The sequence below is a fragment of the Hemitrygon akajei genome, chromosome 21 (genome assembly GCF_048418815.1).
Source record: "Hemitrygon akajei chromosome 21, sHemAka1.3, whole genome shotgun sequence".
Lineage (NCBI taxonomy): Eukaryota > Metazoa > Chordata > Chondrichthyes > Myliobatiformes > Dasyatidae > Hemitrygon > Hemitrygon akajei.
This window is the reverse complement of record NC_133144.1, coordinates 28,179,222-28,200,222: the sequence shown is the minus strand read 5'-3', so window position 1 is coordinate 28,200,222 and position 21,001 is coordinate 28,179,222. Positions and strand designations below refer to the sequence as shown.

The 21,001-nt window shown below is 42.2% G+C and overlaps 1 protein-coding gene across 1 annotated transcript in view; it reads right to left on the bottom strand.

Moving 5' to 3' along the window:
* hcn4 (hyperpolarization activated cyclic nucleotide-gated potassium channel 4) overlaps positions 1-21,001 on the bottom strand; it is a 494,535-nt gene that overhangs the window by 408,712 nt on the left and 64,822 nt on the right. The window contains exon 2 of the mRNA XM_073025811.1: positions 4,393-4,816. Coding sequence (XP_072881912.1) covers positions 4,393-4,816 — 424 coding nt within the window. The remainder of the gene's footprint in view (positions 1-4,392; positions 4,817-21,001) is intronic.

The window sequence follows — 21,001 nt, the reverse complement described above, 5'->3', positions numbered from 1 at the left end:
ATTTATTTACTTAGAGATACAGCGTGAAACAGGCTCTTCTGGCCCAACGAGCCAAGCCAGCCATCAACCCACCTATTTGATCCTATACTAACCAATAACCAATTAACCTAGTGACTGGTATGTCTTTGGTCTGTGGGAGGCAGAGGAAGCCCACATGGTCACAGGAAGAACATACAAGCTTATTACAAATGCACCCAGAATTGCACCCTGAACTCTGACACCCCAAGCTATAACAGCATTGCACTAACAGCTACCATGGTGCCCCCCAGTTAAGTATAGGAGTGTATCAAAGTTCAGGAACGGGAAAGATTTTGAAAGAGATTTCTGAGAATGATTGAGGGATTGAGGGACTGAGGAGTCTGAGGCTGTTCACTGAGGGACGGAGGAGTTGAAAATTGGGAGAATGCGCAATAAATTTGAATCTCCAAGGCATAGAGGCTACAGAAAAATAATGGGACTGGTATAGCTAAGTACAATGGTCAGCATGGATACAGTGGGCAGAAAAGCCTGTTTCTGTGAGAGGAGAGGTCCAAGGGATTGAAGGAGACACTTAAGACTATGGCGAATGTTCTAGACAGAGTAAGTAGAAAGAATAGCTCCTATGGACAGAAGCTACAAAAGAATGGAAAGAAAGTAACTGACAAAAAGGTCAGGAGCGACAATGAGAATAAACTTTTTAAATCAATATTTAGTTACAGCGAAAAGTATAGTACAGGAACAGACCTTTTGGTCACAATTTTGTGCCAAGCTAATTCAATTAGTAATCAAATAGCCAACTAAACTAATCCCTTCTGCCTACACAATGTCCATATCCTTCCATTTGCCTTTCTTTTGCTTAGCTAAACATCTCTTTTAAAAGTCCCTAATGGATCTGCCTCTACCACCCCTTTTCCCTTACATCTCCCTCAACTTAAATGCTTGTCCTCTGGTATTCACATTTCAACCCTGGGAAAAAGATACAGTTAATCTACTCTATGTATGTCTCTCGTAATCCTATACTCCTCTCTCAGATCTCTGCTGAGAAATAACACAATTTTGTTCAACTTCTCATTATAGCATACTGTATGCCTCTGATCCAAGCAGTATCCTGGTAAATCTCCTCTGCACCTTCACCATAGCCTGGACATCCTTCCTATAATGGGGCAACCAGAACTGTATGCAACACTCCAGATGCAGCTTAACTAGAGTTTTATAAAGCTGCAGCATAACCTCCTCACTTTTTAACTCAATGCCTCGACTAATAAAAGCAAGAATGCCATTTGCCTTCTTAATGATCCTATCAACCTGGGTAGCCACTTTCAGAGAGCTATGAATTTGGACTACCTGCTCATCAACACTGTTCAAGATCTGGGCAGTACAGTGCTGGGGAAGTACTAGAGGCAAACACATTTCTAAAGAAAGTCGGATAAGTTCTTGAAAGCAATACATTTGTAGGGTGATGGAGGGTGGGGTGTGAGATTATCAACTCAATGGGCTGAATGGCTTCCTTCCTGCTGTAATTTTTCTATGATCCTCTGATTTTGCACAGCCAACACATATTCCTTATTTAACTATTTTCAACCAATGTCCCAAACACCTTGCTAGGCGACAGTCCTTTAACTTCCAGAGAAACAGTCTGTTACAATCATTTTATTATTCATTGACAGGATCAGGAATTCATCAGGAAGGTGGCCATTTATTACACATCTGAGTTATCATTGAACAAAATGGCTCCCTGAGCCATTTGAAATGTAAACTGTTGGTTTATCAAAGATCAGAAAGGTGATGGACAACTGTTTTTTGGTTAGGAGACACGAGATGCTGAAATCGAGAGCAACAAGCAGCTTGCTGGAGGAACTCAGTGATTTGGGTAGCATCTCTCGGAGAAAAGAAATCGTCGACATTTTGTGTCAAATCCCTGAAACTCTTACTGGATGGCTTAAGTTATAAAGGAAGACTGGATAAGCTGGGGCTATTTTCCTGGAGTGAAGTAAACCAAGAGGTGGCCATATAGAAGTTTATAAAATGATGAGTCACAGTCTTTTCCCTATGGTAAGGGAGTCTAAACTGGAGGGCATAGATTTAAGATTTAAAGGAGCACTTTTTCCACACAAAGGGTGGTAGATACATGGAACAAGTTGCCAGGGAAAGTGAGATGAACAGGTAAAATAACATTTAATAAGTATTTATACAGGGTCATAGACAGGGAAACTTTAGAGGGATATGGGCCAAATACAGGCAAATTCAAAGTAAAATACATTTATTTATCAAATTATGTATCACCACAGACAGCCACGAAACAAAGAACCATTGAACCAACCCATTCAAAGATAACCGTTAAACAGCCCTCCCCCCAGCACAAAAAAGTCACACAAGCGGCAACAAAACAAAAATGGAACTAGCTCAGATAAGCAACTCCGTCAGCTTGGATGAGTTGGGACGAGGGGCCAGTCTCTGTGCTGTATAATTCTCTCTAGTCAATGTCTCTCACTGAATTACTGTGTTGGTAAAATAGTACACAAATGCATGAACCAGTGTGCACAGCAGTGCAGCGTGCTGTATTAACTGTCCAGTTAATACAATAACTTTCATTTGCTAAACAGGTGTTTCTCAGGGAGATTTCTCTGTGAGTCTCAAGTTGTTCTTTTGGGAGCAGAGGCACATGTCCACTTACCTCTCTCATCATGTCCAAAATCCAGTCTCTGGGTCAAAGCTCGCTGCTGTTACGTGGTAGGAATCCGTGAGCAACCCCGGCAGGCCACAGACAAGGCTGCTTGCACCCCTGACAGAGTCTGAAAGTTTGTGAGCTTAACACCCTCCTGGAAACCGAGCTATTGCTCCAGTGCAATACACAAGTGCTTTCCTTCAGATACTGTACTAAACCATCTCCTTACGTAGCTGTTGAACATTATGCAGTACTATTGGAAGATGAGCTCGTGTCCTCAGCCTCTCCATACCCAAATAAATATTTGCTGGCCATCAACAGACTGCTTTTGTGTGGGATCTTACTCTTTACCCACAAGCACTACGTTATCTACATTACCACAGAGATCACACGTCAGATGTTACTGTGTTCACTAGTTGGCTGTTTGGAGCATCTGGTGACTGAGAAGACCCACTACAAATGCCTTCTCTTTCCAAATGATCCTTGGAGGTGCTGTGGTTGGTAGCCCAGGCAGAGATTGGAGCTATAGCAGCTACAACTCAAGTGTGAAGCCAGCACAGCCAGATGGAAGGAGAGAAGCATGGTGTTTGAAGATGTGGGAGAGAGCATTGGGCTACATCTTCCCAGAGATTCCTCACCCTACCCAATATCCGAGGAAGTGGCAGGATAGGGTGTGAGGAATATCCTTTGTGGGTCCCAGCACAGCTGCACTGTCAGTTGGCAAGATGAACACAGAATGGAGCAGGGTGAGATTCCTATTAGGGACAGTTGGTGGCTGGGAACCCCACCCAGATTTCCTAATGAAATGGCCCAACTGTAAAGGTCTAACTCAGCTTAGATTTCATAATGTGCAAACACTTTTGATGGGGTCAATGTGCCTGTGGAAACAAAATACCCTGTGACCCAATGCACTTCAACCCACGGTCGGTGTTACAGGTGTAAAGTCAGTGTTCCAGAGGGTGAACCCATGTAAAGCATCTGGCCTGGATAGTGTAGCTGGACACGCCTTAGGTCCTGTGCAGATGAGCTGGCAGGGCCATCTACAGATAGTTTCAACCTTTCCCTGATTCCCACCTGCTTTAAGACTGGTCATCATTGTCATCATCATTATGCACCATGTCGCATGGCGTAAGCGATCATGGTCTCAAGATCATGATTATTCCAGGCAAATTTTTTATACAGAAGTGGTTTGCCATTGCCTTGTTCTAGGCAGTATTTATACAAGACGGGTGACCCCTGCCATTATCAACACCCTTCAGAGATTGTCTAACCAGGGTTTGTGATATGCACCAGCCTCTCATACGACCATACACCACCTGCTCCCCGGCTTCATGTGACGCTGATTGGGGTGACTAAGCAGATGCTACACCTTGCCCAAGGGTAACTTGCAGGCTAGTGGAAGCAAGAAGCTCCTTACACCTCCTTTGGTAGAAACATATCTCCACCCTGCCACCCGTCATCCTGGTACCTATGAAAAACAAAGTAATGTGCCTTAATAACTACTACTCTGTGGCTCTGACATTCACCATCGTGAAGAGCTTCAAGAGGATGGTAATGATATGCATTAACTTGAGCCTCCCAGACAAGTTTGACCCATTGCCATTCACCTACTGCTGAGGCAGGTCTACTGTGATGCCATCTCCCCGGTCCTACACTCAACTCTAGAGCATCTGGGCACTAAAGGCACCCAGTTCAAATTATTGTTTATTGTCAATGAGATCTCTATTATATGAAGCACTGAGACTTACCTCTTCCCACTGGTGGATGTAGCGGATAAGACGGGATAACCGCAACAACCGGAGGAGGCTGAGAATCTTGGTAAACCTTACAATCCTCAGAGCCCTGGCAGTCTTATAAACCTCTGAGTCGATCCTCGTTTCTACTATTAGAAAAATATAGTCAACTGGGATGGAGGATATGAAGTCCACCACAAACCAGCTCTTCAGGTACTTCATCTTAATTTTCTGAGGGTCTAAAATAATCTCTGTGTTGTCCTCCACGACAATCCCAGTTCTAAAATTCAGTACTAGATCAACAAGAAAGAAAGTGTCTGACACGACATTGAAGACAATCCATGGAGTGGTGTTCTCATCCTTGAAGAATGTAATTCCCACAGGAATGATGATCAGGTTTCCCACCATGAGAAGCAGCATAGTCAGATCCCAGTAGAACCTGCAAGGATGAAGAAAGACATTTTACTTTAACTTTGGTAATCTTTCACATATATTCCCTCTATGCTTTCCATTCCTCTCCCTCTCTGCAATTTTACACACTTGCCTTTTTTTTATTTCTGATGAAGGGTATTGCTCTGTTTCTTTCCCTATATATGCTGCCTGACCTGTTTTTCATCTGCCTGGATTTTTCACCAGCTGAAATATTTTATCTTCAAACTTTAACTTCTGCTTGGTTAGGACTAAAAATATGAAACAGGACCAAGAGTAGGCTAAATATAAACACGTTCAATAAAAGTATGGCTTATCAACTCTCGGCCACAACTCAACATCTTACCTATAAACAATTTGTTAAAGGTACTCAGCAGGCTGAGCAGCATCTGTGAAGGGAAAGAATTTGTTGATGTTTCAGGTTTCCTACTGTTTTCCATCCGCTTGTCATCCTCAGTCCACCAATCACCTACCAGAACCTGTTTCATCACTTCCTATCTTAGACCATAAGACATAGAAGCAGAATTAGGCCACACAACCTATCAAGTCTGCTCCGCCATCTGATCTGCCTTTCTTCTACTTTCTCCCAATAACCATTGATACCCTTACTAATCAAGAACCTATAAACCTCCATGTTAAATATACCCAATGACATGGCTTCCATTGCCATCTGTGGCAATGAATTCCACACTCCGGCTAAAGAACTTCACCCTATTGTCTGTTCTAAAAGGTCATTCTTGTATTCTGAGGCTGTGCCCTCTGGTCCTAGACCCTCCCAATATTGTAAACATCCTCTCTTTCTTTTTATGGTGACTTTGTTCATTCTCAGTTCTGATGCTAGGTTTTAAACAAAATATTCCCAGTTCACTACCCTGACAACCTCCAGTGCACCTGAACCCACAGTCACAGTTGCAGATGTAAGGTCAATCTTCTGGAGAAGGAATTTGTGAAAAACATCTGGCTCAGAAGGTATTCCAGGCCATGTTCCTAGATTCTGTGCAGATCAGCTAGCAGGGGTATTTGCAGACAATTTTAATCTCTCCATGCTTCAGTCTGAGGTTCCCTCCCACCTTAAGAAGACCACTTACATCCTGGTACCTAAAAAAAAGCAAAGTAATATGCCTTAATGATGATTGCCCTGTGGCTCTGACATCCCTCATCGTGAAATGTTTGAGCAGATTGTAGAGGCATGCATAAGCTCCAGCCTCCCGGGCAATGTTAACCCATTGCAATTGGTTACCACTGAAAGAGGCCCACATTGGCACCATTTTCCTAGCCCTATACTCATCTCTGGAGCATCTGGGCAGTAAAGGCCATCAGTCAAACTATAATAGACTGACATCGCTCTGCCTTGAATACTATAATGTTGAGCAAGCACATCACCAATCTACCTACCATGGGAGTCAACACATTCCTCTCCATTGGATCCTTGACTTCCTAACAACAAGCTGCAATTATTAAGGTCCGGGAATAGCACCTCTGCCACAATTATTCTCATCATTGTTGCTCCTCAAGGTTGCGTCCTCAGCCCCCTGCTCTACGTCTTGTACACTCATGACTGCGCAGTCAGTTTCTGCTCAACAAGTTTGCAGATGATACCACCATAGTGGGCCATACCTCAAATTATGATGAGTCGGAGTACAGGAAGAAGATAGAGAGCTTCGTGATACAATGCCATGACAACAACCTTTCCATTAATGTCAGCAAAACCAAAAAGCTGGTCATTGGCTTCAAGATGGAGGCAGTGCACATGCCTTCATCAACAGTGTTGAGGTTGAGAAGGTTGAAAGCTTCAAATTCCTAGGTGTGAACATCACCAATAGCCTGCCCTGGTCAAAGCAAGTAGACGCCACTGCAAAGAATGCTCACAAAAGCTTTTACTTCCTCAGGAGTCTAAAGATATTTGGCATATTCCCATCGACACTTACCAATTTTTATTGATGCACAATGGCTTGGAATGGCAACTGCATTGCCGGTGATTGCAAGAAACTGCAGAGTTGCGTACACAGCTCAGTATATTGCAAAAACCAATCTCCCCTCCATGCATTTTGTCTATACCTCTTGCTACCTCAGTAAAGCAGCCAGCTTAATCAAGCCCCCACCCACTCTAGACATTCTCTTTTCTGCCCCTCCCATTGGGCAGAAGATACAAAAGGATGAAAACACGAACGGTTCCCAAGGACGATAAGATGGACTCTGGACTTCATGATGTACTTTGTTATTGATTCCCTACACGGCACTTTCTCTGTAGCTTTTATACTCGATTCTGTATTGTTATTGTTTTACTTTGTTCCACATTAATGCACAGTGTAATGATCTGATTTGTACGAACAGTATGCAAGACCAGCTTTCCACGTTCCTCAGTACATGTGATAATAGCAAAAACCTATACTAAAACCAACACCCCACAGTTGCTGTGTGGCTAACTTGAGTTCCTCCAGCAGATTATTTGTTGCCTCAGATCCCAGCATTTGCATTCCCTTGTATCTAACTTTCTTACTTATTGTTTTAATCTTACTATCTTAAAAATCTTTTTCAGCATTGAATGTATTCAGTGGTTCAGTCTCCACAGCTCTCCACGGTAAAGAATTCAAAAGGTTCACAACCCCCGCGAGAAGAAATGCCTTCTCATTTCCATTCTAAATGGGTGAAGAGTTGTTCTAAAACAAGCATTTGATTCCCCCAAATAGAAAAATATCCCTTCAACATCCGCCCTATCAAGACCTTCCAAATAATACATGTTTATATGATCTTTTATAGAATGGAATAAGGAGGGGCATGGAATGATGAGCACAAAACAAGACCAAGTGATCCTTATCAGGCTTTGTCCTTCCCATAAGCTTCTTCCTGCTCCCTCTCTACCCTGCTTTCACCTACATGCATCATTCTCACTTCCCCTCATTTTTGCAGGTGGTAGCGTACAGCACGGAAGACGCCCTTCACCCTACCCAGAGTATCCTAAACTAACTTCATGTTATGCTCACAAACATGCAAAAATCTGCAGATGCTAGAAGTCTGAGGAACACACACAAAACGCTGGAAGATCTCAGCAGAACAAAGTACCGTCAATGTTTTGGGCCGAGACCCTTTATCAGGACGGAAGAAGGGAAAAAAAAAATGAGAAGTCAGAGTCATAAGGTGGGGAGAGGGCTGGAAGAAACACAAGGTGATAGGAGAAACTAGGAGGGGTGAAGTAAAAAGCTGGGAATGTGGTTGGTTAAAGAGATACAGGACTGGAGAAGGAGGAGGCTGATAGGAGAGGACAGAAGGCCATAGAAGAAAGAAAAGGGGGAGGAGCACCAGAGGGAGGTGATGGGCAGGCAAGGAGATACGGTGAGAGAGGGAAAAGGGAATGGGGAATGGTGAAAGTGGGGGGCATTGCCGGAAGTTCGCAAAATCTATGTTCGTGCCATCAGGTTGAAAGCTACCCAGACAGAATGTAGAGTGTTGCTCCTCGAACCTGAGTGGCCTCATTGCAACAGTAGAGGAGGCTGTGAACTGACCTGTTAGGATGGGAATGGGAAGTGGGATTAACATTAGTGGCCACTGGGAGATCCTGCTTTTTCTAGTGGACAGAGTATAGGTGCTCGGCGAAGTGGTCTCGCAAACTGCGTCGGGTCGCACCGATATACAGGAGGCCACACTGGGAGCACCGTATACAGTAGATGACCCCAACAGACTCACAGGTGAAGTGTCACTTGACCAGGAAGGTGAGCCACCAAGCACATCTTTCCCTAACCCCCCCCGTCGACTTTCTGCTTTCCGCAGGTATCACTCCCTATGGGACTCCCTTGTCCATTTGTGCCTCCCCATTGATCTCCCTCCTGGCACTTATTCTTGCAAGCGGAATAAGTGTTACACCTCCTCCCTCACTACCTTTCCAGGTGAGGCGACACTGCACCTGTGAGGCTGTTGGGGTAATCTACTCCTAGTGTGGCCTCCTGTATATTGGTGAAACCCAACATAGATTGGACGACCACTTCACTGAGCACCTATGCTCCGTCTGCCAGAAAAAGCAGGATCCTCTAGTGGCTCCCATTTCAATTTCACTTCCCAGGAGTAACACCTTATATTCTGTCTGGGTAGCCTCCAGCCTGATGGCATGAACATAAATTTCATGAACTTCCGTTAATGCCCCCCCTTCACCATTCCCCATCTCCTTTTCCCTCTCTCTCACCTTATCTCCTTGCCCACCCATCACCTCCCTCTGGTGCTCCTCCTTTCTTCCATGGCCTTCTGTCCTCTCCTATCAGATTCCCCCTTCTCCAGCCCTGTATCTCTTCCACCAATCAACTTCTCAGCTCTTTACTTCACCCCGCCCCCCCAGCCCTCCCAGTTTCACCTATCACCTTGTGTTTTTTGCTCCTCCCGCCCACCTTCTAACTCTGACTTCTCGTATTCTTTTTCTCCAGTCCTGATAAAGGGACTCAGCCCAGAACGCCAATTGTACTCTTTTCCACAGAAGTTGCCAGTCCTGCTGAGTTCCTCCATCATTTGTGTGTGCTTGCTGTTATACTTCCCATTATCCCATCATTTCCCACAGACTCAATGACTTACCTGCACTAGGGACAGTTTGCAATGAAGCATGTCTCTGAGATGTGGGAGGAAAGTGAAGCATTAGGGAGAAACCAATGTGAGCACAAGGAGAGCATGCAAATTCCCACAGAGAGCACTGGAGGTCAAAATCAACCTAGTTCATTGGGGCTGTGAGTCAGTGGCTCTTCTAGTGGTACCACTGTCCCACCGATTTTTATTATCTATATTTCCCAATCTAACCTCCCCATACTACGCCAATGCTCAGAGCAATCCCTCCATTGACTCTGCCTACTCTTCCTGCTACCTCAGAAAAGCAGCCAACAAAATCAAGGAACCTCCCTAGTCGCTCCCTCTTCTCCTCTCTCCCATCAAACAGAAGATACAAAAGATTGAGAACATGTACCACCAGGAGGGGTCTCGGCCCGAAACATCAACTGTACTTCTTCCTATAGATGCTGCCTGGCCTGCTGCATTCCACCAGCATTTTGTGTGTGTTGTTTGAATTTCCAGCATCTGCAGATTTCCTCATGTTTGTGCCACCAGGCTCAAGAATAGCTCCTATTCTGCTGTTATAAGACTTCTGCACAGACTTCTTGATTCCTCAGTCTATCTCATTGTGGCCCTTGCCGTATTTGTCTACCTACTCTGCACTTCCTCTGTAATTGCAACACTTTATATTTTTCATTTTGTTTTCTTTTTACTATCTTGATATAATTACATATGGCATAATCTGGCTAGCTAGCATGCAAAACAAAATTTTGCAATGCATTTTAGTACATGTGACAATAATAAACCAATTATGAATTACCCTGGCTAACTTCCCTATGTTAGGGAATTGGCTATGTTAGCCAATGTAATGACATTGTCTAACACGTGCCAACTAATTTCCCAAACCATGCCCCCCCCCCCACCCCCCGCATCCCCATGTGTTTCTCAGATTCTCCTGCCACCCTCTCAGGGGTCAATTAACCAACCATTCAACAGGCAGCACATCTTTAGGAGGTGGGAACTAACAGACATCCACAGTCAGAGGGAGAACATGCAACCGGACAAATCCAGAGGTCAGAATTGAACCCATGCTGCTGGAGCTGCAAGACAGTAGAGCTATCTGCTGTGTCACTGTGGCAGGCAATTGCGTATTGTCATTACATCCCACTCAATATTAAACAATCTCTCTCTGCAAATTAAATACATAAATTATTTTGTATTTAAATGGGATGGCATGGTGGCGGAGTGGTTAGTGCAACGCTTTACAGTACCAGCGATCCAGGTTTATTTCCATGCTTGTGAGGAGTTTGTACGTTCTCCCCATGACCGCATGTGTTTCCTCTGGGTGCTCCAGTTTCCCCACACAGTCCAAAGACATACCAGTTAGTAGGCTAATTGGTCATTGTAAATTGTCCCGTGACTAGGCTAGGGTTAAATCAGGGGAATGCTGAGTGGCACTGCTCAAAGAGCCGGTAAGACCTACTCCACGCACTGCATTTCAATATATAAATAAGTAAAATGGAGACTCACACCACTAGGTTCAAAAACAGCTATAGAGATACAGTTCTTAAAGCAACTGGTATAACCATAATCACCACGGTTCAGCAACACTACGATCACTGATTATTTTGCACTAAAATGGAATTTGTTTTTGTTTTGGTCTAATTGTGTTCTTTCTTGTAAAAAATTGCATAATTGATGTTTAATTGATGCACTTTCTTGTGAATGCTGCTTACATGATGCTACGTGCCTGTGGTGCCATTGCAAATACTGCAAGTTTTTAATACACGTGGGCAGACGTGCATTTTTCACATGACAGTAAACTTGAGTTAACTTGACCTCACCCAGCGCATTGCAAGAGTCCCTCTAAATTATAGGGAGTTTAATTATGCTTGGTTCCTCATTTGTACAGGTGTCCATTTTATTATGATTATCACAGACAGGGGAAATAAAACTTCAAAGTAAAATGAATAAAGGAAATGCTTTTAGTTTAAAACACTGCCCCACTGACTGTACCACAGAGAATCTCAGAGCGTGCTCCAAGCCTAGGCAACAAACAGAGCAGCCAATCCAAATTTGGAATATATAATGTAATGAAACTGTAAAAATGTAGAATCTTATAACCAGCCAGAGATGAGATGTCTGAATAATTTCCCTTTTCAATCAAGCCTGCTAACTGTACTGCTGGGGCTGTCTGATTTTATTCACATACCGGTAATTTAAATGTAAGTCTTCCCCTCTCACTGCATCTTTGTGGAGAAATGATCCTACATTTATCGAGAAACGTTGTTGTAGTTTCTATTTTCTTTGCTCATCAAACTGCTTCCTGACATATCTGACTCTATCTGCTGTGCAACAGCCTACCTACCATACTCATTGACTGATACGATGTTACCTATAACCACTCTGAATCTGCAATGGGCACTGGGTCTCCTCCCCCTTACTGATAATCCCACAGCAGCTCAACATGATTTTTTTCTACATAATTTAATAAAATGCTGAGATTTGCATTTGAACTTTTGATTCACGTGGAACAGAAGCTTGGGTTCAATCCAGACTCCTGGTGTTGTCAGTGCGGAGTTTGCACGTTCTCCCTGTGACCATGTGGGTTTTCTCTGAGTGCTCTAGTTTCCTTCTGTGTCCCACAGATGTGCGGGTCAATTGCCCAGGTAAATCTTTAGGAACGTGGGCAGAAACTGAAGCACCATGTGGTCTCAGGGAGAATGTGCAAATTCCACACTGATTGCCATTGTACGTCGGGATCAGGATCAGAAGCAGACTTATCATCATCGTCATATGTCATGAAATTTGTGTTGTCCATTCAAAAAATCTGATGGCAGAGAGGAAAGAGCTCTTCCTAAAATGTTGTGACATTGGAGTTCTGAAGCAGCAGCTCCTGTTGTGGCACTGCGTTTCCCGAAGGGGCTTAATCCATTGAAGGAGGTATGAGCAAGTACGCACTCTCCTGAAGATATTTCAGCCAGTGGGTGCTGCTTGTCTCAGAGGATCCAACACAGTGATGCAATCATAAAGAAGGCATGCCAAAAGCTCTATTTCATTAGGAGTTTGCGGTGATTTGTTAAGTCAGCCAAGACTCTTACAGATCTCTACAGATGCCTGGTGGAGAGCATCTTGGCCTTGTATGAAAGCTCCAATGCACAGGATCGCAAGATGCTGCAGAGGGTTGTAGACAGCCATTTCTATCATGGGTGTAGCCCTCCCTGCCATTGAGGGCATATTGAAGAAGCTGGCATCCACTATTAGGGAACCTCACTGTCTGGGACAATGTCCTCTTACATTACTACCATCAGGAAAGAGGTACAAGAGTCTGAAGACCTACACTCAATACTTCTTCCCGCCTGCCTTCAGATTTCTGAATGGACAATGTATCCATGAAAACTACCTCATTATTTGTCTATTGCACTCTTTATTTATTTTGTAACTTAGAGTGATTTTTATGTCTCACGATGCAATGCTGACGCCAAACAACACATTTCACAACATGTGTCAGTGATAATAAACCTGATTCTGATGGTGCTGATAGACCAGCCAAACCCTATGTTTCTTTCACCACTTCTTGTTGGAAGTGTGCCACATGCTATCTCCCACTCCTTCTAATTGACCATACAGTTTTCCCCATGGCAACAATCTCAACAGCCAATGGCCACCACAGGATATGCTATCATAGAGAGCAGGAATGGTAGAGTGCGCAGCATCTCTAAGGAGATAATGCTATAAAAATACCTTTCAGTTCTTATTCCATTATCTCTCTCATCCCTGTGAAAGCACTTTGGGTATTAAATGTTGTGCTCATGCAGGATTTGCTAAAGATTATCTTGTACATTGAGTCAGTGGTATGGAAGGAAATGCAATGTTTGTATCCATTTTGAGAGGACTAGAATGTAGGATGTAATGTTGAGACTTTATAAGGCACTGGCAAGGCATCACTTGAAATACTGTGAGCAGCTTTGGGCCCCTTATTTAAGAAAGGGTCCAGAGGTTCATGAAAACGATCCTGGGAATGAAAGAGTTAATGTATGAGGAATGATTGATGGCTCTGGTTTGTACTCACTGGAGTTCAGACAAATGAGGGGGTGGGGGAATCTCATCAACACTCATTGCATATTGAAAGGCCTAGATAGAGTGGATGTGGAGAGTGGGTTTCATGTCCTGGGGGAGTGTAGGACAGAAGCTTCAGAATTGAAAGATATCCCTTTAGAACTAAGATGAGAAGAAAATTCTTTCACCAGAGGATGGAGAATTTGTGGAATTCATTGGCACTGTTGGCTAGGGAGGCCAAGTCACTGCGTATAGTTCAAGTGGAGCTTGATTAGTAAGGGTGTCGAAGGTTAGGGAGGGAAAGCAAGAAATGGGGTTGAGAGGATAATAAATTAGCCATGATGGAATGGCAGAGCAGAATAACCTAATTCTTCTCTGATGTCTTATGGTCTTATTATGGTTTTACCAGCATACTGGAATCAGTATTCCCACTCCTGTTACCTAAAGGTATATTATGAGCCATTAACAAAGCAGGTCAGGCAATATCGATGGAGGGGAATAAAGAGTTGAGATTCAGGTCAAGACTCTTCATTAGGACTGGAAACAAAACTGAGCAAATGCCAGAATAAGGTGAGGAGGAGGGCAGGTGTACAAGCTGGCCACTCATTTTAATTCTACTTCCCATTCCCATTCTGACATGATGGTCCACGGCCTTCTCTACTGCCACAATGAGGCCACTCTTGGTTTGGAGGACATGCATTTATATAATGCTCTTTTTGTTGTAAAATGTTTCAAATTGTTTTTAAGGTTATATAATCAAACTAAGTTTGATTATAAGATCTGATAATGAAACCAAATTTGACAATATCTATCATAAGAAGGTACAGAAAATAAGAATGTAAGAAGGAGAAGCAGGATGAGATAATTCTGCTTCTGTCTACTGCATGAGTTAATTCAATTATGGTTGATCTTCTACCTCAGACCCGTTTCTTGAAACAACCCATGTCCCTTGATGTCATCAATATGTGAAAATCTATTAACCCATCAAAATGTCTATTTATTATTACGTTTGTAGAATTAACAATAATCAGTTGATTGGGTAAGCAAAAGGGTAGACTGATGGAGAGAGGGAGAGTGAGAGGGGAAAAGTGGGGGCAGGGAGAGAGCAGGGGAAAGGGAAGAGAGTGAGAGAGAAAGTGAAAGTGGGAGGAGAGAAGAGTAAGGAAGAGAATGAGGGAAGAATGGAAATAATAAAAAGGGAGAGGGAAGTGAGTTGAAGATAGAAGGAGGATGGAGCGTGACAGAGGAAAAAAGAAGAGAAAGAAAGTGTGAGAAAGGAAGTAAAGGAAAACAGAGATTCAGCAAAGGAATTCTATTGGAAATTAACATCTTCTATCTTGATTGCTGGTGGAGGAGAATTGACAGATCCATTATAAGGGCAAACTAGCTAAAAGTGACACCGTAGCAAAATAATAAAATTGAACCACATCATGTTCGTGTCCCCTGTTGAAAGCCACTGTCCTGACCGCTTTGCAAACTATGAATGTAGACAAAGCTCAGACGGTGGAACTAAGTTAAGGTAAATTGATTTATTATTGTTACACATACCAGGGTACAGTGAAAAAAATTGCTTTGTATGCCATCCATATAGATCATCTCATCATATCTGTACATTGAAATAGTGCAAAGGAAACACAAGAACAGAACGCGGAATAAAATATTACAATTACAGAAAAAGTGCAATCTAGACAGATAATAAGGTGCAAGGTCATTATGAGGTAGAATATGAGGTCCACTCAAGAGTAGAAGCTGTACGGCTCTATCCACCGCCCTTCATTAGAAGGGTCAGGTTTTCATATATTTTTGTTAATTTTCTTTATTTTATTATATATTTATGTTCTAAATATGTAACAATATGCCTTAACAATTATTAAGTGATTTTATATTTGATTATTTTTAAATAATTTGCATAATTATTTCAGTCTATTCCACTCATTCACAAATAAAACAGTAACAGATGCTTTTAACATTAAGGATCTGTCAAACACTATCAAGAGTGCTGGGTGTGAAGCTTCAGGTTCCATCGCCTGTGGCCTTGTCACTGGTTATGACCTACTCACAGGAACATAAGAAAATGGTAATGTAAGTAAGCTCCAGGCTCCTCGGACCTCCATCGCTCAACATGATCATGGCTTTTCTCTCCCAGAAGTCATTATTTCCCTTACCAACAGGATATTATATTTACATAAGGCACTTAATAAACACAAGAGATTTTGTGGATGCTGAAAATGCTGGAGAAAATCAGCAAGTCAGGTAGCATCTATGGCGAGGAATAAACAATCGGCTGATGAAGAAACTCAGTCCGAAACGCTGACTGTTTATTCCTCTCCATAGAAACTGCCTGACCAGCTGAGTATATTGTATGTTTTACTCAAGACACTTAACATTGCTGAAAGATGGACGAAACAATTAGAAGCTAGGTCACTGAGAAGGGACTTGAATAAGAGGGAGACAATTCTCTTTGATTAGCTCTTAAGTTAGACAAAACCAGCATAAATAGTATTAAGTGAGGCCTAATCATCAAGGCTTTGAAAGGAAAAATTACAGAGACCCGTGAGAGATCTGATGACTTTCTGCAATAACACTTTCTGAGAATAGTTATGCAAACAAGCTGTTGAATCTATTTATATTTCAATAATTTCCACTAGTTTCACAACACAGAACCCTCACCTTTCAGCTACACTGCTAAGCCGGTAACACCGATCACATTCAACCTTCAGCATCTGACTGAAGACTGCAATTAGTCAGCCTGCCTAAAACCTGCGGTCTGTTCCAAAAAAAAAAGAGGGCCCAAAATAAAAGTGAAACTACAAACTTAGCATAAGCTTCCACTCCAAAAGTCCGATGAAAATTTTAGCCAGCCTTAACAAAAAAGGGATAAGCCTCAAAAGAGAGACAGAGAGTAACCGAAGTCAGAGCTATTAATTCTTATAACACCTTTGATGACCATTCATGATGAACTTCAGTTAGTGGGTTACTTGTGATGTGTAATGGTGTTGCAAATAAGTTCAAAGTTCAAAGTACATTTATTATCAAAGCATGGATACGTTATGCAACCTTGAGATTCAGCTCCTTACAAGCAGCCACAAAACAAGGAACCCAAAAGAACCCATAAAAAAGACCAACAAATGCCCAATGTGCAGAGAAAAATACAAATCATGCAAATAATAAAAGTAAGCAAATAGCATTTAAAATGAAAGATAGTCTTCAGGCACACCTCTTGATTGTTGGTGATCGTTCATCAGAAATTTTTTGCAGGAAAGGTGCTGTTAATAAAATATATACGTAGTTGTATTCCTTGCTTTGTTAACGACCTGTAAGTAGTTGCTCAACTTCAGCAGCGCTAAGTTAAACCAGAATAACATTTTATACAAGCCAATTCAAACATGACCTGCTTCAAAATGAGAATTTTTTTTGTAATATTGAGTGAGGTTCAATTATTGCACAGGATAGCCTTTCAAAATAGTACTGAACCACTAACACCCTCCAAGAAAGTTGAATGTTGCTTCTGAAATATTGAATTTCTATAAGTCCTGCACCAAACTCGGATATCAAGCCTCTGGGGGATTTTGAAAATCACTCATTTGACAGGAGACAATAGGGCTATCCAGTGAGAATGCACGAAAGCAGTGAAGATTCTGTTCTTCAATTACTAGAAAAACAATTAAAATGGAAGAGACATTCTTTAATGTAACGGGTTATTTGCACAGAGACAATTGTGTTTATTTACTCACATGGTTTTAGTATATGGACATCACAGACAAGAATTCTGAAGCCCTGACCTATATCTTTGTGTCCTCTCTAGCCAGAGGCAGGGTCCTGGAGGACTGGCAAGTAGCTCACGTTGTTTCATTATTCAAAGAGGGAAGTAGGGATAATCTTGCAAGCTATAGACCAGTGGTTCTTATGCCATTGGTATTAGGGAAGTTACTGGATTGGATTCTTATGGATATCGTTTATGAGCATTTAGAAAATTATTGCTTAATTAGGAATAATCAACATGCCTTAGTGTGGGGCACGTCGTGTTTTAATAACGATTTACTTTTTCGAGGAGGTGACAAATGTGATTGATAAAGGCAGAGTTTAAAAGATTAAAAGAAAAGATTAGCTGCATTTGGCACATGTACATAGAAACATGCAGTGAAATGCATCATTTTGTGCCAACAACCAACACAGTCCGAGGATTGTGTTGGGAGCAATTCGCAAAAGTTGCCATGCTTCCAGCACCATCATAGCATGCCCACAACTTACTAAGCCTAACCTGTATGTCTGAGGAATATTGGAAGAAATGGATCACCTAGAAGAAACCCATGTGGTCACAGGGAGAACATACCAACTCCTTCCAGACAGCAGTGGGAATCGAACTCCAATCTAACCACTATGCTACCATGCCACCACGGTAAACAATGTTACTACATGGCTTTTAGTAAGCCATTTGACTAGATCCCTCATGGGGGGGGGGGACTCATCCAAAAGATTAATATGCGTGGGATCCATGATGATCTAGTCGTCTGGATTCAGAATTGGCTTGTTCATAGAAAAAAGATACAATGGCTTTATCCAGGATGGAGCTTCATGATTGACAATGTTCCACAGGGATCCAGACGAGGACCTCTGCTGTTTGTGATAAATAGAAATAATCTGCATGAAAATGTAGATGGATGGATTAGTAACTTTGCAAACAAATTGTAGTGCATGTGTAGATTTTAAAGGACACTGAGAAAGGATATAGACCAGATCATTTGCAGATATGAGCAGAGAAATGGCAGTTGGGGTTTAACCTGACAAAATGTGAAGAGTTGCACTTTGGAAGATCAAGTGTAAAGATATAGTACACTATTAATAGCAAGATGTTTAACAGTGTTAATGTGCAGAGAGATCTTGGGGCCCAAGTCCATAGTTCCCAGAAAGTGGCTTCCCAGATTGATATAGTGATACAGAAGGCATATGGCATGCCTGTCTTTCTTAGTTAGGGAACAGAGTTCAAGAGTTGAGAAGTTATAAAACTTTATAAAACTTTAGTTAGACTGTACCTGGAGTATTGTATTCAATTCTTGTCGACCCATTATAGGAGGAATGTCAAGGATTTGGAGAGAATGTATAGGAGTTTTATCAGGATGTTGCTACAAGGAGAGGTTGGACAAACTTGGGTTGTTTTCTCTGGAACAGTGGAGGATAAGCAAAGATCTGATGGAGGTTTATAAGATTATAAGAGGCACAGATAGAGTAAACAGACAATATACATTTCCCAGGGTTAAAATATCTAGTGCCAGAGGGCATTTAAGGTGGGAGGCAATAAGCTCAAATGAGATTTGTGAGATCTGGAATGCAATACCTGGGGTGATGATGGAGGTAATTACGATAAAGGCATTCAAGGGGCTCTTATATGGGCACATGAATGTGCAAGAAATGGAAGGATATGGACATTGTGTAGGCAGAAGGGATTACTTTAGTTGAGCATTTGATTACAAATTTAATTAGTTTAGCATATCATTGACAAAAATGCCTGTTCCCTGTGCTGTACTGTCTTAGTCTATAAGACTGCCATTAATTGCATATTAATAATTGCTCTTGAACTGATGAGCTAACTGTATCACTTCAGAAGCAACCATAATGGTGGGCGTGAATTCACTCAGGGCAGATGCTGGGACATGGAGCAACAAACAATCTGCTGGAGGATCTTTGCAGGTCAAGTAGCATCTTTGGAGATGGAAGGAATAATCAATGTTTCAAGACCTGATCTAGAGTTCTGATCCAAAATTTCAACAATTCTGTCTCCCACACCCCTGCCATAGTTGCTGTTTGACCTACTGAGTTCCTCCAGCAGATGGTTTGTTCCTACAAGGGCAGGAAAGTTCTGTTTCCAATGAACAGGAGAGAAACAAGTAACAAGCTAGTAATTTCAGTTTCTCTTGCGGATGACACCTCTTTTTGGTGCACTAAACCACCATTACATTTAGTGTTAATACCAGCTATGGGTCACTCAAAGAGGTATTGAAGTTCTGATCAACAACATTGAGGACATGTGCACAAAGGAGTCGGGACCACCAGGAGAAAAACCTGGCAGCTGATGGCTCTAGTAAATGCCACTCAATGGGGAAACAATCAATGGTAGGTCAGGGTGAGTTACAAAGCACCAAGAAACAGTTAAGAAATCCATTTCAATAATTGGATCAGAGGCTCATTTTCTGATGTCTTGTGATCACTGCTGGTAGACCTGCAGTGCGATGGATCGCTCAATATTATCTGTGCACTCCCATCTGATTGTGGTGTACCTTGTTAGACGATGGCTGGGAGTATGGAGGGAATCTATAATTTCACAGACTCGTTACATAAGACAGCTCAACATCAGGAGACCCTTACAGCTGGTATGGGCAATATTTCCTTCCACTCAGCTGGGAAGTGAGGCTGTTGTTGCCAAGCTGAGAATCCATTTGCTACCCTTCTACTTCCAGTTCTCCCTCATATGGATAGCATGGTAGTGTAGTATTTAGTGCAAACCTTTACAGCACCACCTGTAAGATCAGGGTTTGATTCCTACTGCTCTCTGTAAGGAGGTTGTACATTCTCCCTGTGGTCACATGGGTTTCCTCTGTGTGCTCTATTTTCCTCCCACAATCCAAAGGCATATGGTTCAGGTTAGTAAATTGTGGGCAAAGTGTGACAACATATGAGGGCTGCCCAGCATAACCCTCACTAATTTGATTTGACACAAGCTTTTGGTTTGTTACATAATCACTCATACTCCTGTTTTATGAACAGAGATTCTTTGCTGCTCCTCTCTTCATTGGTGAGCACATAATAATGACATTTCTTCACATCTTGACTTTCACTATAGAACAGCCCCAAATTGGGAAGTAACTTGGGAATCTCTTGAGAGGAAATAAGGTGCTTTTCTAATATAATGCATATACATTTGGTAGGTCTTTTTATACCTACACAGCTTTGAGCAATCACAGCCCCCCAGAATTTATCACTTAACAGTCTGAACTTACTCAGGATGAAGGTACAGGTATGAACTTACTGAGAACATTAACCATCAAGAACTATTTCATGTATTCCATAGTGAACTATTCGTTGAATTAGTGGAAGCCTCTCCTGTTGATGAAAAGGTCCAGGTTATTTACTACTGGGAGCTTTTCTATGGTGACCTGAATCAGGTTTATAATCACCAAAATATGTCATAAACTGTGTTGTTTTGCAGCAGCAGTACAATGCAAAACATAAAATTACTATAAGCTGCAAATAATGTATAAAGAGTTCATGTTAATGGGTCCATGGACCATTCAGAAATCTGATGGTAGATGGGAAAAAGCTGTTCCTAAATCATTGAATATGGGTCTCCAGGCTCCTGTACCTCTGCACTGATGGCAGTAATGAGAAAAGAGCATGGTGAGTGCCTTTAATGATGGATGCTGCATTCTTGAAGCTCTGTTTCAAGAAGATGCTCCCGATGGTGGGGAGAGCTGTGCCCAAGATGGAGCTGGCTAAGTCTGCAACCCTCTGCAGCTTCTTGTGATCCTGTGCATTGGAGCCTGCATACCAGGCAGTGATGCAACCAGTCAGAATTCTATTCACCGTGTATCTATAGAGATTTGCAAGAGTCTTTGGT